The sequence below is a fragment of the Dysidea avara genome, chromosome 1, assembly GCF_963678975.1.
Source record: "Dysidea avara chromosome 1, odDysAvar1.4, whole genome shotgun sequence".
Classification (NCBI taxonomy): Eukaryota; Metazoa; Porifera; class Demospongiae; order Dictyoceratida; family Dysideidae; genus Dysidea; species Dysidea avara.
The window spans coordinates 46,619,395-46,646,000 of record NC_089272.1 but is presented as its reverse complement, the minus strand read 5'-3'; the positions used below and the strand labels follow the sequence as shown (position 1 = coordinate 46,646,000).

Here is a 26,606-nt window from a genome sequence, read left to right as displayed (position 1 = left end):
TTTCAGGTCAATGATAATGGAGTAATCAGTTTCAACAGTCGTTACAATGTTCGTACTCCTCTGTCATTACCTCTGAGTAGCACTGACAAGATCATTGCACCATACTGGGCTGATGTTGATACCACAGGAACAGGGGATATCTACTATCGTCAGACCACTGATCCTAGTCTCCTTGCTAGAGCAACCAGTGAAATACGAGCAGCTATTCCTACATCACAGAATGTCACAATCACAGACTTATTAATTGCGACGTGGGACAGAGTTGGTTATGCCTATCGACAAACTAATAAGGTGTGTATGTACATGTAAGACTCAATAGTCAATAGTATGTTGCACTCTTCTACTTTTCTGTTACTACTTTTATGTAATTACAATGGGTCATGTATAGTTCATGTACAGTATCTGCTCATATAATCTGAGGAACAGCTAATTTTTTGTTTAAAGTTAGTATCTTGTTCCATTCTGAAGTTATGGTCATTATGAATCACAGATTTGCATGCCTTTAAACTTGATTTAAGGGATGGCTTTGAATACTTTATTATCAGTGAAATAAAGGTTATTGCAACCATAATTATATTCTTTGTAGAATTAGTTGCCATAAAACCTCATTGTTTGTTGCTATGGAAACCTAGTCACATGACATTGGGTGTAAAAAACACTTCTGTATACACTATGTTTCTTCATTTGACTAATGTATTTTCCTGATATGCTCATGTAATGATACAGTATACGTAAGTCATGTGCACAAGCTTTTAAAACCTCAACAGACTAAGCGTAGGTTATTGCTCAAATCTAGGTATCTTCGCTATTTTATAGACCTGAGGAATGGCACAATAATCACTGAGGGCAAAGCCTGAGGTAATTATGTGCCATTCCTCAGGTCTCTAAAATAGCAAAGATAACGTGGATTTTGGCAATAACCAATTTAGACTATGGCTCATGCAGCTCTGGTCACTGCCAATAATGGTGGCTTCCTGATCAAATTAGTGTTAAAACAACTCACTGGTAGGCTTCCTAGATGAATACAATCATCTCTTTTATCCAGCGATGTTTTCTTCACACTCTGGCGATGATTTCTGATGGCTGTTGTGACTGGAATCCAGCAAAACACATGATGCACATGACAAAAAATTTTGTCATGGGTATCTAACCAGTTTAGATATCTACCCGTGGGTATCTTGGATTTTAAATACCTCTTATGCGTACCATAGTCTAATCTTTTGGTTTACAATTTCTTTGTTATATCACATACTAGTATTTAATTGATTAATTTTAAAATGAAGTAAAGATTAAAACAATAAAAAGTTGTGAAACAATAGATGAATGATGGTATTATAGCATAGCTCGGTCCCACATTGGTATGCTATAACAATTATTTTGCTCAATGTCGAAGTAGGATTTTCCCATCAAGCTATGCTTTAATAGCACCATTCATCTCTAATTTTTATTGCTTAGATCCTACTTCATTTTCACAATTTTAATGTACTAGTTTTTTATTTTTATTTATTTTTTTATAATATACATACAGTTATGCACATGTGAATGTTCTATTAGTGTCACTGCTGTATTAGAGTATCACCTACCAGTGTGTGTGTCACTATTTCACATCTTCACTGTGCTAGCTTATGGATACGGCTAGACCAATAATAATGGGGTGTGTCATTATAATCGAGTAAATAGACTGATAAAAGGCATGATCTCAATGCTCGATTGTTATTGTACAACCATGCAAGCTCTTGTTAATAGGTGTGCTCTTGAACCTGTTGTGAAGTTACAGGTATCTACTGAGTGTAAGTGCTAAATAAGTTTGCAGTATCTAAGTATGCTGCTGAAAGAAAATGTTGATAGGGAAAATTATAATAACGACAATTCAGGTGAATTTGTGTTGCCTCCTCCAAGTTTCACTAGGATGTGGCACCAAATTCACCTGAATTGTCATTATTAAAATTTTTGCCATTAACCTACCATCAAAGCCATGTTTTGGCCACCACCTTTGATTTCACATCTTTTTTTTCACCCTGGCTTTTTTGGAGGCTGCACCCTTTTCTTACAGCTTGGCTGTTATTGATTAGATATCACTTCTTTTTGTAATTTCATACCAAAAGCTAGCCTATGGCCAGCTTTGGGTATTTCTTTTAACTTGTCATTTTCTTTTCTGTAAGAATGACAATTATTAAGAAGAAAATTATTTTAATTGTTTAGCTATGCATGCACATTAAACAATATCATTTTGTAATTATTATAATTGTGTTGATTAATCATTAACTCAATACTGGATGAATTGGTAGTAGCTGAAATTGGAAATGCGTAGCTGAAATTTGGAAATGTGTATGTAGCTGAAATTTCTATAGGAAGAATCATAATGTAGCTGTACTGTTAGACTACATGGTGAACTGTTTGTAGCTGAACTCACTACAGAGTGACTTGTAACCTAACTAAAAGAATTGCAAGATAGCTGAACTTTCTATAGGATAGTTTCTTGTAGGTGAACTCTCCACAGGGTGACATGTTTCTAGCTGAACTCTCTTCAGGGTGACTAGGTTCTATCTGATCATTCTACAAGGTGATTTGTGTTTAACTAGTCCTTCTATGGGGTGATATGTTTCAAGTTGAAATTTCTACAGGGTGATTTGAAATGTAGTTGATTTTTCTACATGGTGATTTGTTTCTAGCTGATCTCTCTATAGGGTGACTAGGTTGTTTCTAACTAATCCTTCTATAGGGTGATATGTTTCAAGTTGATCTTTCTACAGGGTGATTTGAAAAGTAGCTGTTTTTTCTACTTGGTGACTTGTTTCTAGCTGATCTCTCTACAGGGTAACGGTTTCAAGCTGATCTCTCTATAGGGTAACTTGTTTCTAACTGATCTCTCTATGAGGTGATTTGTTTCAAGATAATTTTTTCTACAGTGTGATTTGAAATGTAGCTGATCTCTCTACAGGATGACTTGTTTGTAGCCCTTTCTACAGGATGACTTGTTTGTAACCAGGGGTGTAGTCAGGGGCATAGCCAACCAATATTTGATGGCTGGGCATTACATCAACTTGCCTACAAACACAAGAAACATGCTCACTTTCATGTGAGCCATTTTTAAAGAGAAATATGAAAGGTGTATGCACACAAGGCCTACAGCCGTACAATAGTGTAAACAAATACTGCTTGCAAACATTTTGCTATCTATTAAACTTGTAGGGCAGGCATCCACCGAAGATCGCATAGCTGAGTATCACATGACATCAAACTGCTGAACCTACAAGAACCAACAATGTAAACAGTTCATCACATACTTACTACAATCAACTGGCAGTATAGCTTACAGACCAACCACCACAGCAATATACAATGCTTTTTCAAGTTAATGCCACATGGCCCCAAATAAAGGCTGAGCACTAATTTATGACTATACCGGATCTTATCATAAACATCACCATGTGAAAAAGCCTTGTCCCAGAGTTATAGCAGCCAATGTGAATTTTGTATGAATCTGGTAAACCCTCAAGTAAACCACAACCCGGTAAATCAGTACAAATTGTGCACATGACACTTTATAATGGCTTAACCTCTTCTCCTTTTCCAGCTCCAACAGCCTCCATTTTGCATAATTATGCCATTATTGTTATCTAAAAGATGTTTCCTTTCATCAGCAGTAGGCTATACAGTACTTTCCTTATCAAAAATATGCTTGCCAAGTCCACTACAATGAAATCTTTTGTTGCCAGCACCATCCACACTGAATCCCACTGACGCTTATTACTTGTGACTCGGAGATACAGCACTATGCTTTGACTTCATTTTAAATTTCAAATTTAAACTGCACTGAGGAGTGTGGCATGTGCGTCTACATGAAGTGTAATTATAGGGACCTCCCATAGGATTTTCCACTTAATGGATCACATGATACACCCTCTATCTCTCATTCCCTCATTCAAAGTCATGGTTCAAAAAATGTGGTACATGTTTACACTGTTAAAGTAGGGTTGTTTTATGTGCTACTGTGAATCCTCCGTGAATCTTAAGCTAGCTATGTACTTATAATGGTTGGGCAAAAGTTTGTTATGGTCAGGCAAGAAACTGTGATGGTTGGGCAAATCCCCACCCATGCCATTTGTAGCTGACCTCTCTACAGGGTGGCTTGTTTCTAGCTGATTTCTCTACAGGGTTACTTCTTTTCTAGTTGAACTTTTTACAGGGTGACTTGTTTCTACCTGATTTCTATACAGAGTGATTTGTTTCGAGCTGATCTCTCTACAGGGTTTCTTGTTTCTACTGGCTGGTCTCTCTACAGGGCAATTTGTTTCTAGCTGAACTTTATACTGAGAAATTTGTTTGTAGCTGACCTCTCTACAGGGTGAGTTGATTTCTCTACAAAGTGACTTCTTTTTTACCTAATCTCTATGCAGAGTGATTTGCTTTGAGCTGATCTCTATAAAGGGTTTCTTGGTTCTACTAGCTGATTTCTCTACAGGGTGATTTGTTTCTGGCTGAACTTTCTACTGTTTGTAGCTGAAGTATCAACAAGGTGATTTGTAATGTAGTTGGACACACTACAGGGTAACTTGATCAAGCTAATCTCTCTACAGGGTGCCTCATTTCCAGCTGATCTCTCTACAGCATGATTTGCTCTACCTGATCATTTTACAGGGTGACTAGTTTCTAGCTGAACTCTCTACATGGTGACTTGATTTTATCTGATCTTTCTACAGGGTGACTTGTTTCTAATTTATCCTTCTATGTACGGGGTGATTTGTTTCAAGTTGGTCTTTGTATAGGGTGATTTGAAATGTAGCCAATCTTGCTACAGAATGACTTGTTTCTAGCTAGCCAATCTCTCTACAGGCTGACTGGTAGCTGATTTCTCTACAGGGTGACTCCTTTTTGGCTAAACTCTCATTTTGTTTCGAGCTGATCTCTTTACAGGGTTGTTTGTTTCTAGCTGATCTTAATTGAACTTTTTGCAGCATAGCTTGTTTCAACCTGATCTCTCTACAGGGTGATTTGTTTCTGACTGAATACTGTACAGGGTGATTTGCTGATCAGTCTACTGAGAGATTTTTTTGTAGTTGAACTCTCCACAGGGTAACTTGAAATGTAGTTGGAATCTGTGCAGGGTGATTTTATCAAGCTGATCTCTCTACAAGGTGCCTTGTTTCCAGCTGATTCTGATTTTTTCCAGCTGATCTCTCTACAACGAGATTTGTTTCTAGCTGATCTTTCTACAGGGTAACAGTTTCAAGCTGATCTCTCTCCAGGGTGACTTGCTTGTAGCTGAACTCTCTACTGTGTGACTTGTGTGTAGATGACTCTCTAGATGGCGATTTGTTTGTACAATATATTCAGTAGCTGAACTCTATATGGGGCAGCCTGTTTGTAGCTGAACTCTCTACAGGTGACTTGCTTGTATTGTAGCTGAATTCTCTACTGAATGACTACTGAACTCTCAACTGGGTGACTTATTTGTAGCTGAACTATCTACAGGTAACTTGTTTGTAACTGAATTTTCTACTGTATAGGTGGCTCAACTATTTACTGGATGACTTGTTTGTAGTTGAATTCTCAACAGGTAACTTGTTTGTGGCTGAACTCTAGAGGGGATTTGCTTGTAGCTGAATACCATACAGGGTGACTGATTTGTAGCTAAATCTCTACAATGTGAAGTTTTTGTAGCTCAACTCTCTACTGTACGACTTGTTTGTAGCTAAACCCTCTACAGGTAACTTGTTTGTACTGCATTCTCTACTGGGTGACTTGTTTGTAGCTGAATTCTCTACAGGATGGCTTGTTTGCAACTGAACTCTCTACAGGTAACTTCTGTGTAGCTGAATTCTCTACTGGGTGACTTTCTTGTAGCTGAACTCTCTTACTACAGGTTGGCTTGTTTGCAGCTGAGCTCTCCACAGGGTGATTGTAGCTGAACACTCTACCAGTAGTTCAGAATGCTCTACAAGGTGATTTGTTTGTAGCTGAACTTATTAACTTCCTGGAGATAAACACCTGAGTGGTTTTCATTTTCTCTGTTGCATGCAATAACTGTTCTATTAGGGTTTTAACTGTTCTATTCGAGAGTCTCGATCTTTTTGAAATATTTCTTGGTTTGATATTAACCCCAGCCTCAGTGCAAACCAATACAGACTTCACTATTCCCAATGTCTAGACATTCACTAGCTATGCTGGCTCAACACTAATTTATTATCATCAGAGCTTCTATTGTATTGTTTTCCAATCGATCTTCCAACAATCATAATCAGTATATCACATTTTATTCAAAACCAGAAGATCAGACACATTATATAAATGCAAATTCAATGACTGAAGCTCAGCTGAACTACTTTGCCATGCCTTGGTAGTAGTTGGCACATGACTGCATGTGTCCTATAAAACCACAATGGAAAACACTCAATCTGTCAAGTGTAAACTTATAGTAAGACTGTAGTGCATTTTTATACTCGTTGTCAGGAATTGTTTCACCGTCCAGAAACAAACAGGTTAGCCTTCACTTTGTGACTGTTATAGCAGAAGTTATACTTATGGTGGTAGAAATTTGCCCATTATGCTCCGAATTATGCTTCATTATGCCAGCATTATACTTTATGTTTTTCATCCCCTATTATTCCAAACATTATGCTGGCATAATCAACGCAAGCCTAAGTTGGATCAAAGACTGCCACCAGCAGTGGCAGATCCAAGGAGGGGATCAGGTGGCACATGCCCCCTCCCCTACCCAAAAAAATTAAAAGCAAGATCGAGACACTCTAATAGAACAGTCAGTCAAATACTGTAATAGAACATTCACCACACAAAAACACTATTCAGAATCCTTCATAGTTGCTGAGTGTGAAAACTAGCATCTGCAACACTATCCCATGCATGAGAACATTTAGCCTGCTAGGAATACTTTGTAAATGAAATGCACAATACATGGTCTTGTGTATGACATTCTTTAGGCTAATATATATTTAGGCAGCTGAACTACTCACGACTGTCACATATCCACAACTCTTAGTCCACTTAGAAAGAAGTATAATTAGGGGTGGATATTCGTGTGCATAAACCACTCTATGTATTTAATTTTCAGTCCTGAAACATATGACATAGTTTTGGCTTGTGTGGGCTGTGCCCCCCCAGACCCCCTGCTCCATGATCCATATACCTACTACCCTGTTGAACTCCCCCCCCCCCCCCCCCCCCATCGAAACAATCATATAACTAAGCAGTGACTCACTTCAGTAGATTGTTTAGATTTGAAGCAGCACAATGGTTAGACTGTGAATCACATAGATACACCTATGTTATGCACCCCTTCATGCAAAACAAGCTACCAATGAATAAACTAGCAACCAATGAATTAGTTAGCCATCAAAACAGTAAAATCTTTCCATGGACAGCAATAGCCAGTATTGGCCTGGCTCCTTCTATGTTACCTTTGATCTGCACATGCCCCATACCACAAATCAATTTTAACACACCTATTTAGTTTGTATATAATTTGTAAATACTCTGCCATTTGGCCTGTGGCCCTTAGGCGAAATGTTTATAAATTATATGCAAAACTCATGAGTATATCTAATCCAAAACAGCCAAGCTGTAAAAAAACAGTGCGGCCCTCAAAAAGGCTATGGTAAAAAAAGATGTGAAATCCAAGGTGGCGGCCAAGAAATGGCTGTGATGGTAGGTTAATGGTAAAAATTTTAATAACGGCAATTTAGGTGAATTTTTTGCCAAGAACAAGCGGCACAAAAATTCACCTGAATTGTCGTTATTAAAATTTTTACCATTAACCTACCATCACAGCCATTTCTTGGCCGCCACCTTGGATTTCACATCTTTTTTCACCATAGCCTTTTTGAGGGCCGCACTGTTTTTTACAGCTTGGCTGTTTTGGATTAGATTTCATTTCTTTTTGTATTTGTATACCACAAACTCTGAGACTTTTTTAATTTGTCTTTTTTTTCTTTACCACAGGAAGAAGAAAAGATGAAGCAGATGTACTTTAAATATTTCTGATTTTATCAGTAAATGTACAAATTATATATATAATACATATATTTATTACAGAACTCTCCATGGTGGTTTCTTTGTAACTGAACACTCTACAAGGTGACTTCTTCTTGATGCCCTCTCTACAGGGTGAATTGTTAGTATTTTTTATTTTATTTTTATTAATGCTTTACAGCACAAGTGCTGAAGGTCTGTAGGACACCTGGTCCTACAGCCTGCTCAAAGACTTTAGCTACTTAAGGTGTGTTTGAAAAGTTGGAGAAAGGAGAAACAATCCATGACTGGACCTAGGTAGCCTCGAACCTGCAGCCATCCGATTTACGCTCGAACACTTACAGGAGTCTACCAGGTGGTCAGGATGTTTTCTCCTTGTAATTTTCATGTAACTATATCCATAGGAATTCTAGAGAGTAACTCATTATCTCAAAGTACCCCAAGTAGAACCAAATGGACACTAGTTTATTTATTAATGCTTTACAGCACAAGTGCTGAAGGTCTGTAGGACACCTGGTCCTACAGCCTGCTCAAAGACTTTAGCTACTGTCTTTGAGCAGGCTGTAGGACCAGGTAGCTGAATAATCTACAAGGTAACGTCTTCTAGCTGATCTCTCTACAGGGTGATTTGTTTGTAGCTGAACTCTCTACAAGGTAACTTCTTCTAACTAATCTTTCTACAGGGCAATTTGTTTGTGGCTGAATTTTCTACAGGGTGATTTCTTTGAAGCTGAACTCTCTAAAAGGTAACTTCTTCTAGCTGATCTTTCTACAGGGAGATTTGTTTGTAGCTGAACTCTCTACAGGTGATTTGTTTGCAGCTGAACTCTCTACATGATGGTTCTTTGTAGCAGAACTCTCTACAAGGTGACTTCTTCTAGCTGATCTTTCTACAGGGAGATTTGTTTGCAGCTGAACTCTCTACATGATGGTTTCTTTGTAACTGAACACTCTACAAGGTGACTTCTTCTACCTGATCTTTCTAGAGGGTGATTTGTTTGTAGCTGAATTCTCTACAAGGAAACTTCTTCTAGCTGATCTCTCTACAGGGAGATTTGTTTGTAGCTGAACTCTCTACAGGTGATTTGTTTGCAGCTGAACTCTCTACATGATGGTTTCTTTGTAGCTGAACTCTCTACAAGGTAATTTCTTTTAGCTGATGTCTCTACAAGGTCACTAGTTTGTAGTTGAACTCTCTACATTATGATTTCTTTGTAACTGAACTCTCTACAAGGTGACTCCTTCTAGCTGATCTTTCTACAGGGCGATTTGTTTGTAGCTGAACTCTCTACAAGAAACTTCTTCTAGCTGATCTCTCTACAGGGAAATTTGCTTGTAGCTGAACTCTCTACAGATGTTTTGTTTGCAGCTGAACTTTCTACATGATGGTTTCTTTGTAGCTGAACTCTCTACAAGGTAATTTCTTCTAGCTGATCTTTCTACAGGGTGATTTGTTTGTAGCTGAACTCTCTACAAGGAAACTTCATCTAGCTGATCTCTCTACAGGGAGATTTGCTTGTAGCTGAACTCTCTACATGTGATTTGTTTGCAGCTGAACTCTCTACGTGATAGTTTCTCTGTAGCTGAACTCTCTATAAGGTAACTTCTTTTAGCTGATGTCTCTACAAGGTCACTAGTTTGTAGCTGAACTTTCTACATGATGGTTTCTTTGTAACTGAACTCTCTGCAAGGTTACTTCTTCTAGCTGATCTCTCTACAGGGTGATTTGTTTGTAGCTGAACTCTCTACAAGGAAACTTTTTCTGGCTGATCTCTCTACAGAGAGATTTGTTTGTAGCTGAACTCTCTACATGATGGTTTCTTTGTAGCTGAACTCTCTACAAAGTAACTTCTTCTATTGATCTCTCTACAGGGCGATTTGTTTGTAGTTGAACTCTCTACATGGTAGTTTCTTTGTAGCTGAACTCTACAAGGTGATTTCTTCTAGCTGAACTATCCCTTTCCATAGTTGCATGAACTCCCTATAAGGTAACTTTTTCTAGCTGATCTCTCTACAGGGTGAATTGTTTGTAGCTGATCTCTCTACAGGGTGACTTGTTTCTAGCTGATCTCTATACAGGTTGCTTGTTTCTAGCTGATCTCTTGAATTCTCTTCAGGGTGACTGCTCTATTAGGATGACTGCTCTATTAGAGTATCTCGATCTTGCACTTGCTGCACCAAGTTGGATTTCGTGTTATAACTCCGTGGCTTTAAGTCTGATTCTTCTACACCATTGAAGAGCCTTTCTAAGATGATTACTCCATCTATACAGCGATTTTCAAAGCATTACTCCTAGTGGTTTATCTGGTAGGCGTGGCAAGTAGTCGTTTTTTATTAGCTAATCTCGATTGCGTAATTGTTACACACTGTTGGTTTTTTCGTTGTATCTTCTTGGTTTTTAGCTCGATTTCTTTCAAACCACAAAAGGTTTGAGGTTCAATAGTTAACCTATTCACCCACTGATTTTCAGCTTCTTCCCATACGCGGTTTACCCTGTAGGCGTGACAACATATTGGTGTTATTTTTCGTGAATAATCGCTCATAACTCTTTGCCTGTTTATCGTATTCCAGCCAAAGTTGGTACCAAGATGCGCCTTTATATCCCCCTTCTGTGTGCCAAATTTCAAGCCAATCGGATATGGCGTTCGCGTTTTATAGCAGTTATTGTAAGTGTGCGAAAAGAGGAAGAAAAATAAGAAGAAAAACGAAGAAATTAAGCCAATTTTTGAAGTCGCATATCTCGGGAACGCGTGAAGCAATTTCGCTCTAATTTGGAATGTGGAGTGCTGAAGGTGGAGGGAGTATCCACAGCAAAAATCGTCTTGTTTCTTCAAGGCAGCACAGAGCTACGGAGGTGCGAAAATTGCATTTTCTTTCTTCCTGTCAATATACTACGGGTGTTGCCCGCCGGCTTCTTGGGCCGCACGACACACTACCGTGTGTCTTGATACGGGTGATGCGCGCCGGATTCTTGGGCCGCACGACACACTACCGTGTGTCTTGATGTTACAACACACACACACGCACACACACACACACACACACACACACACACACACACACACACACACACAAACACACACACACACACAAACATACACATATTATAAACTGCATAATTAGGCCTGAGTCAAATATGCCAGCACAATACAAAGCATAATATGCTGGGGTACCATGCCAGCATAATGTTAGCATATTAGGTGTATATTTCAAGACTGTGGAGCTTAATTCATAAAAATAGATCAATGCTTCCTAATAGAGCAGTCTATGGAAACTGCAAACTGCAATGAAGCACTCAAATGCATTGTACCTAGCTCCTTAGGTTGATACTCTCTAAAAAGAACAGTCACTTTGTTGTGATGAGCATTTACTGATTAAAATGTTCCAAGATAATTGTAAGAAGTGTTGTTAATATAGGAGCATAATGTAACCATAACAGGAACACTGAAGAACATAATAGGTGAAAATTTTGGAAAAAATCCTGAAAGCAGTTTTGGCAAAATTTTGAGCATACTGTACTTGGCCCAGGCCTATGCATAATTATGATTTTTTATCTGCAACTGTACATATAGATCAACACATTCCAGTGTGTACTAGCCACTAGTGGAGTAGAATCATTTGTAATATTCCTATATGCTGATGGGAGAATACAATGGACTACTGGTGATAGTTCTGATGGATTTAGAGGACTTGGTGGAACTGAAGCTCTAGCAGGAATTGATGCTGGTGATGGTGAAAATTTCATAACCATTCCTGGATCACTAACTTCAGACATTATTAATATTCACGACACTAGTAATATAGGTATTCCAGGAATGTGGATGTTCCAGGTCAACAGAGGTATGTATGTACATTCTGTAGATGTTACATCCTACTGTATATTTGTAAACTAACTGGATACAAGTTTTATTGCCTAACCAGAGTATATGATGGCTCTATTAGAGTATCTTGAGTTTGAGTCCAAGTTATTAGACAAAAAAAAAGAAGTAAATATACATTGTTTAAATTCAAACTGCAGTAACATAGTGTATTTATTGCTTGATTTCTTTGGACACACACATTACATATTTTATAAAAGTTTACCCTTGTACTGTATGCTGACACAAGGCTAATGCCTTTGCCAACCCATTAAATTCAAGCTGATCAAAACACACGGTAGTGTGTCGTGCGGCCCAAGAATCCGGCGCGCCACGCCGTGAGTATATTTACAGGAAGAAAGAAAACGTCATTTTCACACCTTTGTATCTCAGTGATCCCTTATCCGTAATCCGATCGCCTTGAAATTTGGCACACAGAAAGGGAGTCCAAAGGCGAATCCTAGCATCAAACTTGGTGCAAATCCGATGAATGGTTGAGTCAATGGTTCAGGAGTTATAACCGATTATTCGTGTAAAACAAGATCGATTTGTTGTCACGCCTACAGAGTAAACCGCTTCATGGAATGAGTTGAAAATTGCTATGTAGATGGAATAACCATCGTAGGAGTGCCTTTTGGTGGTTTGAAAGGAATCGAGATAAAGACCATGGAGATATGACACAAAATCCAACCTGTGTCACAATTACGCGATCGATTTTTATGAATAAAAAAGTATTAGTTTTCACGCCTACTAGGCAAACCGCTTAGAGCAATGAGCTGAAAATCGGTGTATTGCTGGAATAATCATCATAGAAAGTCCTTGCAGTAGTACAGAAGAATCGGATTACAAACCACTGAGTTATGATTCGAAAGCCAACTCCGCGTAGCAAATGCGAGATCGAGATACTCTAATAGAACAGTCACCCTAATAGAGCATTCGGATTATTTACTCCATTATAGAATTCTATTACATTACAAGTTATTCTGTAGGGAGTTCAGCTGCAAACAGTTAATCTTATAGACAGTTCAGCAAGAAGCAAGTCGCCCTGTGGAGAGTTGTTTTTATTATTACATATTTGATTAGTAGAGCCCACCTGGGGCATGAAGCTAATTTACAAGTACAATTACAAATATGAATTATAGTATCTGTTCAGCAAAGTTCTGAAACTATCTAATTGATCGGCATGAACAATACCTGAAGGCAATCGGTTCCATTCGGGAATGGTGCGTGGAAAAAGGACTACTTAAAACAGTCTATGGTAGGCTGGTAATGGAGAAACTTCATGTCATTTCTTGATCTGGTGGTAGTAATTGGTGATGGAGTTAGTAGATAATTTGTTGGAATTTGCAAGATATTATTGATTATTTTATAAAGTAAAATTAGACGAGTGCTCTCTCTTCGAAGTTGTAAGATTGGCCACTTAAGTGATGACAACAATGAACTAATACTATCTCTAACATTCCTTCTCCAAGGTTGGTTCAATACAAAGCGAGCTGCTCTATGCTGAATCATTTCAAGTTTATTAATTTGATTTTGGTGGTAAGGATCCCTAATAGATGAAGCATAATCTAGTACTGATAACACAAACTGCTTGTAGCTTAATTCTTTCAATGCTTTTGAGCAAGTGCGCAAGTTGTAGGAAATTGACTGTGACATTAATTAGAATGTAACAATAATTAGAATAGGCTAAATATAGTGTGTGATCACGTGTGTCAAGTTGTTGCTCTGTGTGTTGTAGCGTGTCATCATTATCCGTCTCAATCACGCTTTACCGAGTCGTTAGCTCCTGGCTTGAACCTTCCGTCGCCGTATTGGCATTATATTGTGGTGCTGTGACCAGTTTTGGTTCGCTACTCTCGTCGCTACTATCAACTCTAACCCCAGTTGCAGAAGTCGTAGTACCGTGGCAATTTATTCTTAACGGTACCCGCCAAGGCAAGCCACTTCAATCATTTGAACTGTTATTGTTGCCATTGTTTTAGCGAACCAATGGAGGAGCAGACTCGTCTAATAGCCTCACGGAGAGGATACAAGGGACACGTGACTCGACTCTTCACTAAGATCGACGAACTAATTGACGGAGAATTTGACGATTACACTATCATGTCATTAAACAATTCCATAGAACAACTAACCAGAAAGATGGAGAAGTTGACACATATCGATGAGCAATTATTAAAACTGTATGATGACGCGAGTGAGCTAGAGACAGCTGTGATGGAAGCAGAAGAGTTACATGACGATATAATGGATAAGGTCGTTTGAGCACGGAGGTACATTGAATTAAACACTACAAGACAGTCGGGCAGAGTCTCTCCAACACCAGCTAGTCAGGTACAGTCTAACGGAGACCAAACACAATCAACAAGTAATGTAGCTCAAGCTAGTGATATTCTCTTGTCAACTACCTCCATAACATCAGAAGCTACCTCCCATGTACCTACAGCTGCTACCTCACATATACCTACAGCTGCTACCTCACATGTACCTACAGCTGCTACCTCACATGTACCTACAGCTGCTACCTCATATGTACCTACAGCTACCTCAGATGTATCTATAGTTGCTACCTCAGAGATATCTACACCTGCTACTTCCCACTTATCTATGGCTAATTCCCATGTGTCAACAGCTACTACTTACCACTTACCTACAGATGAATACAATGTTGAAGTAACTAGCACACAAGGGGCTACAATGCCACCCCCTCGAATGACAAGCTTGTTGTACAGTGATGGATCAAGGCCACCCCCATTAATTCCAGCAACCTTCTACACAGCCGCCACACCTAGCAGTATCAGTCCTTACAGGCCATTTATGTCTACAGCATTTGCCCCAGGGAATCTCTATGAATCGCCACTGTCCACACAAGCTCACAGATTCCCAGCCTCAGTAATCACAACTCATGTGGCTTCACCAATCCAAGACCATCATCAGTTTTCTAACACTCGTCTTCCCAAGCTTACGCTTCCTACGTTCTCAGGAGACCCCTTGAACTGGTTAACATTCTGGGATTCTTTCTACATGACGATTCATGCCAACCCCAACTTGAGTGGGATCCAGAAGTTTTCTTATCTGAAGGCTCAGTTGCAGGGAGATGCTGCTAGGACAATTGCAGGTCTTCCACTCACTGAGGCAAATTATACCAACTCCATTGCATTACTAGAAGACCGCTATGGTCAAAGGCACAAAATAGTGGATGCTCATATGCGAGCCCTCAGAGACATGCCATCCCCATCAAACAGTCTTACTAGTCTTCGAATTTTTTATGACTCTGTGGAAAGCCACATTCGAGGGCTGGCATCATTAGGAAAATCAGAAACATCGTATGGTGAACTACTTGTGCCGGTCATCTTAGATAAACTACCCATAGATGTCCAGAGAAATCTTGCACGAGAACATTCAAACTCTCAATGGATTCTTTCTGATCTCATGGCTGCAATTCTTAAGGAAATTAGAGTCCTTGAGTGTGGGCAATACAACCTACACAAGCAGATTCCTAGATCAAGTGTAGCATTCATTGTTAATTCTAGAGATCACTTCAATAGGAAACAGCGTCAAGATGGCCTTGACAGTAAGCGTAAGCAACAGTGTGTGTTTTGCAAAGGACTTCATCCTACACATAATTGTAATGTTGTCACAGATTATCAGAAACGACTTGACATTGTTAAGGAGAATACACTTTGTTTTAATTGTCTTGCTCGCCACAGGGTATCTCAGTGCCCATCCAAGTTTCGTTGCAGGAAGTGCAAAAAGAAGCACCACACCAGCCTTTGCAATAGTGAAACAACCAACACTTCAGAAGGGACGAGTAATGAGCAGAAGACAGAGGTCACCACACCCACCAGTGGACTCCTAACACCAGCATCGCACTGCAAGGCTTCTGAGAACAACACCACAACCTGTTTGCTTAAAACAGCTATTGCTCCAATAATTGCTTGTGGTATCAAAACCCAGGCAAATATACTCTTTGATGAGGGTGCACAACGCTCGTTTATCTCGCTGGCAATGGCCAATGAGCTACAAATTACTCATGTGTCAACAACAGATGTAGCAGTAGCCTCCTTCGGCACCACAGCTTTGACACAACAGAAACTTGGAACCACCATGGTGGAGGTAGAAACAGAGTCTGGTGAGCTGATACCCTTATCTGTTCTAATTGTGCCTTCAATTTCAGCTCCCATTCAGAACTCAATTTCAACCTCTGTCCGCAGTATGCGACATCTTCGAGGCCTCAAATTAGCCCAACCAGTGACATCTGAAGGGAATTTTACTATATCTCTCCTTATTGGCACAGACTATTATTGGAGTTTTGTTCAGGACCACATTGTGAGAGGTCAGGGTCCCATTGCTCAACAATCCAAGCTAGGGTACTTGCTGTCTGGGCCACTACCAAGTGCAATTTCAGAGGAAACATCATCTGCCCTACTACAGATCACTTCAGTGATTACCATTGACGAACCCAAATCACCAGACCTACATAACTTCTGGTCAGTAGAAGCAGTTGGAACAGACGCTAATTCGAAGTCCATGGACTCAGTATTCCTCCAATCATACCAGCAATCTTCTATCACTCAAACCCCTGAAGGCCCATACATCGCAAGATTCCCATGGAAAGTAGATAAACCACATCTTCTCTCCAACTTTGCTATTTGCAAGAAGAGAACTCAAACACTCGTGAACAAGCTCAGGAAAACTCCTCACATCCTACAACTCTATGATGATATTATTAAAGAACAGGAAGAACGAGGATTCATTGAGAGAGTATATGATGATGCCACACCTGATGTTCATTATCTGCCTCACCATCCGGTGAAGAAGGAGTCAGCCACCACTCCCATTAGAGTTGTGTATGATTGCAGTTGTCATGGTGACAGCAACTCAGCAAGTCTAAATGATTGCCTCATGGTAGGGCCACCATTCTTAAACAACCTATGTGCAATCCTTCTACGTTTTCGTATCCATGCCTTTGCTCTCTCAACCGATATAGAGAAGGTATTTCTCCATGTCAAGCTCCACCCATCTGACAGAAATTTCACTAGGTTTCTATGGCCAGCCAACCTGGAAACTCCAGACCTGGAGATGTGCACATACCGCTTTGCTGTGGTTCCCGTTGGCTCGTCAAGCTCTCCATTTATGCTCGGAGCAGTCCTCAACCTGCACTTGTCCAAGTTTGACACTCCAGTTGCACTAGATATGAGAGAAAATGTTTATGTTGACAACGTTCTATCTGGATGCAATACCGAAGATGAGCTCCTAGTGTACTACACCCAATCCCGAGACATCATGAGTCAAGCCAAGTTTAATCTCAGGTCATGGTCAACAAACAGCCATCAACTCAAGCAAGTTACCATGGAAGACAAAACCAGTGATTCTAACACAACAGTGGGACTGTTAGGTCTGCGGTGGAATACATCAACTGACATTCTTTCTCTTGCAACAAGACAATTTCCACCTGTCAACACCTTTGTTACAAAGCGTGATGTACTGCAGGTGTCATCACAGATTTTCGACCCGCTGGGATGGGTAACACCAGTAACAATTAAGGCCAAAATTCTACTGCAGGAAATCTGGCAAACAAGGTTAACTTGGGATGAACCCCTTCCTACTGTGATCAAGGAGAAGTGGATTGCCATTCTTGCTGATCTACAAGAATTACCACAACTGATGATACCAAGAGCTTACTTCCCATCCAGTCAATCAAATATGCAGATAAGTAACATGTTTGTGTTTGCAGATGCCAGCACTAAGGCATATGGAGCTGTTGTTTACCTTAGTAGAGATAATCATATTTGTCTTGCTATGTCCAAGACCCGTGTGGCTCCTATCAAGGCTACTTCCTTACCAAGATTAGAGCCCATGGCAGCTGTTATTGCTACCAGATTAGCAAAGTTTGTTTATTCGGCAGTTCCTCACATTCAACAAGTACATTTTTGGACAGACAGCCAAATTGTGTTACATTGGATACACAAAGGCACAAATTCCAAACCATTTATTGACCACCGTGTTCGTGAGATTTGTGAAACATTTCCCACTGTTAACTGGTATTTCACACCCTCAGGTGACAACCCAGCCGATCTGCTTACAAGAGGAATATCAACCAACCAAATAAGAGTGTCCCACCTGTGGACACAAGGCCCACAGTGGCTGCCCACAAAATCAGATTGGCCCACATGGACACCCACAAGTGTACTCCATCTACAGTCAGAAGAGGATGTTGAACCTGAAGCTACTCACACAACAGAGCTTACAACTACAGACAGCCACACAGGTATTTTATCTGTTATTGATGTATCACGATACAGTAGTTTTCATCGCATTCTGGCTATCACTGCTTATGTTTTCAGATGGCTTCACAATCTACGCAAACAGCAACCCAAGTTACAGTGTATCTGGCCCCTTAACAAACATTGAATTGGCTAATGCACGTAGACATCTGGTGAAGGGCATACAGGGTTCAGCTTACCAAGATGAGCTTGCTTACTTACTCAAAAGGCAATCTAAGTGTCCCCCACTAGTCAGACAGTTACGCCTTTTTCTAGATGACAAACAGTTAATTCGTTGCGGAGGACGGATTCACAATGCTCCCACCACAGAGCTGAGTAAATTCCCCTTCCTCCTACCCTCCAATTGCCGGTTTAGCGATACAATAGTCATAGACACCCACAACAAACTCCACCATGGAGGTGTGAGCATCACTGTAACAGCTCTACGCCAGGTCTATTGGATACCCTCCATCCGACAATATGTCAGGAAAGTGTTGAGGCGATGTGTCATTTGTAACAAGTTGATGGGGAAACCCTATAGAGCTCCAGACCCCCCTCCACTGCCTAAGGTACGCGTCGCAGAATCTCCACCGTTTACGGTGACAGGTGTAGACTTTACTGGAGCCCTATATGTCAAGGCAGGGGGACAAGAGAGAAAGGTTTACATCTGTCTTTTCACATGTGCTGCCACAAGAGCAGTGCATCTCGAAGTTGTTAGCGACCTTACCGTGGATACTTTCCTGTTAGCCTTTCGAAGATTTTCTTCAAGGAAATCCCTACCACGCAAGATGATTTCGGACAATGCGTCCACGTACCTTGCTGCCGCGGAGGATTTACAAAGATTGTTTGAATCAGAGTCACTGAAAGGAGCATTAGAAGTTCAGAATGTAACTTGGGATTTCATTCCCAAGCGTGCTCCCTGGTATGGTGGCTTCTGGGAGCGCATGATAGGGATCACCAAGCAATCAGTGAAGAAAACTCTCCGAAGAGCTTTTGTTACTCTGGAACAACTTGAGACTATTATTGTGGAAATCGAAGCCATGTTGAATGACAGGCCACTAACCTATGTATCTTCCGATTTTGCTGATCCTGAGCCGCTTACTTCCTCTCATCTTCTATATGGCAGGAGAATCCGCCCTATTCCTCACCCGCTAGACAATCCAGAAGAGTTAGAGGATCCAGACTTCCTTGATGCTGACAACATGAGGAGGAGAGTAGACAAACAAGCACATCTTATTGAGAAGTTTGGACATGTTGGAAAAGAGAGTACTTAACTTCCCTGAGAGAGTTCAACAAGATTTCGGGACACAACAAACAAGCTATCAAACTAGGCGATGTTGTGATTGTACATGACGACAAGCCAAGAATGCAATGGAGATTAGCTGTTGTAGAGATACTCATTACAGGAAAGGACAATTTGGTTCGTGCAGCTCATATTAGAATGGGGACGTATAAGACATCTCGTCCTATTGTCAAACTCTATCCGTTAGAAGTCTCAAGTGAAGATGATATTTCTCAAGCAGTTACTGATAACACCTCGGATGAATCTACTCAACATATGAAGGACAATCAAGCACCGTCAAACAACACTACTTCCTCTGGAACACGTCCACGAAGGAATGCTGCTGCCAAGGCCTTACAGAAGATATTCAAGTGGGCAACTGTATTAGGCCGGGCCCCGGAGGATGTAGGAAATTGACTGTGACATTAATTAGAATGTAACAATAATTAGAATAGGCTAAATATAGTGTGTGATCACGTGTGTCAAGTTGTTGCTCTGTGTGTTGTAGCGTGTCATCATTATCCGTCTCAATCACGCTTTACCGAGTCGTTAGCTCCTGGCTTGAACCTTCCGTCGCCGTATTGGCATTATACAAGTTACGATTCAAAAATCCAATTAATTTCATTGTTTTGCCGCATACATAGTCAACATGTGGTCGCCAAGAAAGTTTATGATCAATGATAACTCCAAGATAGGAATGTTGTTCAACGATGTTAAGAACTTGACCTGACATTGAGTATAAGAATTCACTTATGTGCTGGTGTTTGGACAGTTGCATAATACAGCATTTATTGATGTTAAATTTCATTTTCCACTTGTCAGCCCAGGCAGAAAGCCTTTGTAGATCTTCCTGGAGTATTTGGTGGTCGGCGGCAGTCAATATTGGGCGATAAATCAAACAATCATCTGTGAATAATCTAACTGTGCTCTGAATGTCTGTGACCAGATCATTTATATAAATCAGAAACAAGGTGGGCCCAAGAACTGAGCCCTGGGAGACACCTGATGTAACTTTGCATGGGGTAGAATATGAGCCTTCGACTACAACTTGCTGTGTTCTATTAGACAAAAATGAATTTATCCATTGCAGTGGCTTCCCTCTTATTCCATAGAATTCTAGCTTTTGTACAAGCCTTGAATGTGCAACCTTATCAAAGGCTTTAGAGAAATCCAAAATGCCAATGTCAACCTGGGTTCTATTGTTCATGAACTGGGAGAAGTCATGTATGGTGAGAAGTAACTGCGATTCACATGAGTGTTTTGTTCTGAATCCAAACTGGTTGGGACATAATATTTGGTGAGTTTCCAAGTGCTTCATTATCTGACTAACTAGAATATGCTCAAATGTTTTACATAAGATAAGCTACAAATATATCACTGTAGAGATTCAGAACATTACAAGTCACACTGAAGAGAGTTCAGCTATAAACAAGTCATGCACCCTGTAGAGAGTTCAGCTACAATTAAGTCACTCTCTAGAGAATTCAGCTACACACAAGTCACTGTGGAGAGAGTTCAGCTACAAACAAATTACCCTGTAGAGAGATCAGCTACAAACAAAACACTTTGCAGAGAGTTCAGCTACAAACAAATCAACCTTTAGAGTGATTAGCAACAAACAAATCAACTAGTAGAGAGATCAACTAGAAACAAATCAACCTGCAGAGAGATTAGCTACAAACAAATCAGCTTGTAGAGATCAGTTACACACAAATCAACCTTTAGAGAGATAAGCTAAAAACAAATCACCCTGTAGAGAGTTCAGCTACAAAAAACCACCCTGTAGAGACATCAGCTAGAAACTAGACACAATGTAAGTAGTTCAGCTACAAGCAATCACCTTGTAGAGAGTTCAGCTAAAACAAATCAACCTGTAGAGAGATCAGCTACAAACAAATCACCTTATAGAGAGTTCAGCTACAAACAAATTACCCTGTAGAAAGATCGGCTACAAACAAATCAACCTGCAGATAGATCAGCTACACACTAATCAACTTGTAGAGAGATTAGCTACAAACAAATCACCCTGTAGAGAGATCAGCTAGAAACTAGACACAATGTAAGGAGTTCAGCTACAAGTAAATCACCCTGTAGAGAGTTCAGCTAAAACAAATCAACCTGCAGAGAGATCAGCTACAAACAAATCACCCTGAAGAGAGGTCATCTACAAAAAATCACCTTGTAGAGAGATCAGCTACAAACAAAACACTTTGCTGTGAGTTCAGCTACAAACAAATCAACCTTTAGAGCGATGAGCAACAAACAAATCAACTTGTAGAGAGATCATCTAGAAACACATCAACTTGCAGAGAGATCAGCTACAAACAAATCAGCTTGTAGAGAGATCAGCTAGAAACAAATCACCCTGTAGTGAGTTCAGCTAAAACAAATCAACCTGCAGAGAGATCAGTTACAAACAAATCACCTTATAGATAGTTTAGCTAAAAACAAATTACCTTGCAGAGAGCTCGGCTACAAACAAATCAACCTGTAGAGAGATCAGCTACACACAAATCAACTTGTAGAGAGATCAGCTACAAACAAATCACCCTGTAGAGAGATCAGGTAGAAACTAGACACAATGTAAGGAGTTCAGCTACAAGCAAATCACCCTGTAGAGAGTTCAGCTACAAACAAATCAACCTGTAGGGCGATCAGCTAGAAACAAATTACCCTGAAGAGAGGTCAGCTACAAAAAATCACCCTGTAGAGACATCAGCTAGAAACAAAATTAATCACCCTGAAGAGAGGTCAGCTACAAAAAATCACACTGTAGAGAGATCAGCTACAAACAAAACACTTTGCAGACAGTTCAGCTACAAACAAATCAACCTTTAGAGCAATCAGCAACAAACAAATCAACTTGTAGAGAGATCAGCTAGAAACAAATCAACCTGCAGAGAGATCAGCTACAAACAAATCAGCTTGTAGAGAGATCAGTTACTCACAAATCAACCTGTAGAGAGATAAGCTAGAAACAAATCACCCTGTAGAGAGTTCAGCTACAAAAAATCACCCTGTAGAGACATCAGCTAGACACTAGACACAATGTAAGGAGTTCAGCTACAAGCAAATCACCCTGTAGAGAGTTCAGCTAAAACAAATCAACCTGCAGAGAGATCAGCTACAAACAAATCACCTTATAGAGAGTTCAGCTACAAACAAATTACCCTGTAGAGAGATCTGCTACAAACAAATCAACCAGCAGAAAGATCAGCTACACACAAATCAACTTGTAGAGAGATCAGCTACAAACAAATCACCCTGTAGAGAGATCAGCTAGAAACTAGACACAATGTAAGGAATTCAGCTACAAGTAAATCACCCTGTAGCGAGTTCAGCTAAAACAAATCAACCTGCAGAGAGACCAGCTACAAACAAATCACCTTATAGATAGTTCAGCTACAAACAAATTACCCTGTAGAGAGATCGGCTACAAATAAATCAACCTGCAGAGAGATCAGCTACACACAAATCAACTTGTAGAGAGATCAGCTACAAACAAATCACCCTGTAGAGAGATCAGCTAGAAACTAGACACAATGTAAGGAGTTCAGCTACAAGCAAATCACCCTTTACTGAGTTCAGCTACAAACAAATCAACCTGCAGTGAGATCACCTACAAAAAAGCACCTTGTACAGAGTTCGGTTACAAACAAATTACCCTGTAGAGAGATCAGCTAGAAGAATTCACCTTGTAGAGAGTTCAGCAACAAAGAAACCACCATGTAGAGAGTTCAGCTACAAACAAATCAACCTGTAGAGATATCAGTTTGAGGAAGTCACCATGTAGAGAGATCAGCTAGAAACAAGTCACCTTGTAGAGAGTTCAGTGACAAAGAAACCGTGCTGTAGAGAGATCAGCTAGAAACAAATCACCCTGTAGAGAGATCAGCTAGAAACAAATCACCCTGTAGAGAGATCAGCTAGAAACAAGTCACCTTGTAGAGAGTTCAGTGACAAAGAAACCGTTCTGTAGATAGATCAGCTAGAAACTAGACACAATATAGGGAATTTAGTTACAAGCAAATCACCCTGTAGAGAGTTCGGCTACAAACAAATCAACCTGTAGAGAGATCAGCTAGAGGAGGTCACCTTGTAGAGAGATCAGCTAGAAACAAGTCAACTTGTAGAGAGTTCAGTGACAAAGAAACCATCCTGCAGAGAGATCAGCTACAAACAAAACACCTTGTAGAGACTTCAGCTACAAACATATCAGCCTGTAGAGATTTCAATTACAAACAAATCACCCATTGTAGAGAGATCAGCTACAACCAAATCACCCTGTAGAGAGATCAGCTACAAACAAAACACCTTTAGAGACTTCAGCTACAAACAAATCAACCTGTAGAGACTTCAGCTACAAACAAATCACCCTGTAGAGTGTTAATCTAGATAAAAGTCACTGTACAGAGAGATCAGGTGACCCTATAGAGAGATCAGCAAGAAGAAGTCACCTTGTAGAGAGTTCAGCTACAAAGAACACACTCTGTAGAGAGTTCAGCTAGAAACATGTTACTCTATAGAAAGATCAGCTAGAAACAAGTCACCCTGTAGAGAATTCAGTTACAATCAGATCATCCTGTAGATAGTTCAGCTAGATACAAGTCACATTGTAGAGAGATCAGCTAGAGGAAGTCACCTTGTAGAGAGATAAGCTAAAACAAGTCACCTTGTAGAGATTTCAGCTCCAAAGAACCCACTCTGTAGAAAGTTCAGCTACAAACAAGTTACCCTATATAAAGATTAGCTAGAAAGGAGCCTGTAGAAAACTCGGCTACAATCAAATTACCCTGCAGAGAGTTCAGCTACAAACAAACCACTTTATAGAGAGATGAGCTAGAAACAAGTCACCTTGTAGAGCGGTCAGCTACAAAGAAACCATCCTGTAGTTAAGCTACATTTCAAGTCACCCAGTAGAGAGATCAGCTGCAAACAAACCACTTTATAGACAGATGAGCTAGAAACAAGTCACCTTGTAGAGCGGTCAGCTACAAAGAAACCATCCTGTAGTTAAGCTACATTTCAAGTCACCCAGTAGAGAGATCAGCTGCAAACAAACCACTTTATAGACAGATGAGCTAGAAACAAGTCACCTTGTAGAGAGGACAGCTACAAAGAAACCATCCTGTAGTTCAGCTACATTTCAAGTCACCCAGTAGAGAGATCAGCTGCAAAGAAATTATCCTATGGAGAATAATTGGCATTTAATAAATATATGCATATAATTTGTATAATTACTATATAATAGAATCAAAAATAGTTGAAGTATTAAAAATCATCTTTAAGTTCTTTTCTTCTTCCTGTGGTAAATAAAAATAAACAGATGGGTTATAAAATCCCCAAAGCCAGTCATAGGCCGGCTTTGCAATATACAAATACAAAAAGAAGTGATATCTAATCAAAAACAGCCAAGCTATTAAAAAAGGTGCGGCCCCCAAAAAGGCCATGGTGAAAAAAGATGTGAAATCCAAGGTGGCGGCCGAGAAATGGCTGTGATGGTAGGTTAATGGCAAAAATTTTAATTACGACAATTCAGGTGAATTTGGTGCCGAATCCTAGTGGAGGAGGCAATGTAAATTCACCTGAATTGTCATAATTAAAATTTTTTCCATTAACCTACCATCACAGCCATTTCTCGGCCGCCACCTTGGATTTCACATCTTTTTTTACCATGGCCTTTGTGGGGGCCGCACCTTTTTTTACAGCTTGGCTGTTTTTGATTAGATATAATTAACGCAGATCTATTAAGCTGTGTAAAGTTGGCAATATATGTGACTGGATTTCAAATAACTTGGCTTCCACACACACAAAATCAAACTTGTATTTTTACCAGAAATGGATTGCTGGTCTAATACACTATCATATTCCACTCTGTATTTCCTTCAGGACCGGCAATTCTGGTTTCTGCAGCAGCTTTCTTCCGACCCTGTCAAAGCCACTAGTGGAAGATTTGCCCTATTAAATAGCCATGGTTTTGTTGTAATGGTGTGTGGTGAGCTGGGACTTCACAGAGGGCTCGCCTATAGTGTTCTCAATCAATCTAGAGTGATTTGAGTGCCATGGAGGGACATGATTGGCCCAAGCTTAGCCTTTTGATTCCATTCATCTTCTTGCTCCATTTTATACTCCTATATTAAGCCCACCCCCCACCCACCACCCCTATTACTACCACCTGTGATATTATTACCCACCTGAAAAAAGCTGCCCAAAACAGGGTATCAGAAACTTATACACCCACACAGTGATAGCTAGTAAATAGATGAATAATTGGTGCAAATTTTGTTTGCATTGTTGTAGGCACTGAGACGTTACTACACGTGATTACTTAAAATCGCCATATCTCTTAACAAGGCTCTGTGCATTGAAGCCAGGTTTTTGTCGAATCCAGTCACACACACACACACACACACACACACACACACACACACACACACACACACACACACACACACACACACACACACACACACACACACACACACACACACACACACAACACACACACACACACACACACACACACACACACACACACAACACACACACACACACACACACACACAAACACACATATATATGTATTTATATTAACATGTTGGTTGCTGGGGCCCACCCCTGGGAGTAATAGCAACTGCCACCATTTATTGAGGATTAAATTACACATATATGCTCATAATATTTATTTGCCTAGCTATCCACCCTTCCACCCTTACACATATGTGCTCATAATAATATATATACAAGTATAAGAAAAAATTAGGAATTTTATATTAGAGTAAGGACAGTGTATAGTACTGCAATAAAAAGTACTGGATCGGAGTAGTATGTAATGTCCAAATACTGTAAAACAATAAGAAGTGAATATCCCTACGTACTGTGCTACACTCAATGCACAGTAGAGATATTCACTTCTTATTGTTTTACAGTATTTGGACATTACGTACTACTCCGATCCAGCTTGTTTCAGTACTTTTATTGCAGCACTATACACTGTCCCTACTCTAATATAAGATTTCTATTTTTTCATACTTGTTTGTGAAGTTTTTTTGCAAGCCCATGACCACTAAATAGCCTGCTTTTCACAACTTAGAATTAATACAGCACTATAAACTAGACTGTGACTCATACAATAACAACTGATCAGTGGGCATGGCTCTACATAAGCCTGCAGACAATAATGGATGTGGATTCATGCATACCTACAGACTG

General features: G+C 40.0%; 1 protein-coding gene across 3 annotated transcripts in view; it reads left to right on the top strand.

Annotated features, from left to right (window-relative positions):
• LOC136265857 (uncharacterized) overlaps positions 1–26,606 on the top strand; it is a 425,715-nt gene that overhangs the window by 245,949 nt on the left and 153,160 nt on the right. For all 3 annotated transcript variants that reach the window (XM_066060794.1, XM_066060798.1, XM_066060806.1), the window contains exons 58-59: positions 7–291; positions 11,562–11,829. In XM_066060794.1, the coding sequence (XP_065916866.1) occupies positions 7–291; positions 11,562–11,829 (553 nt within the window). The remainder of the gene's footprint in view (positions 1–6; positions 292–11,561; positions 11,830–26,606) is intronic.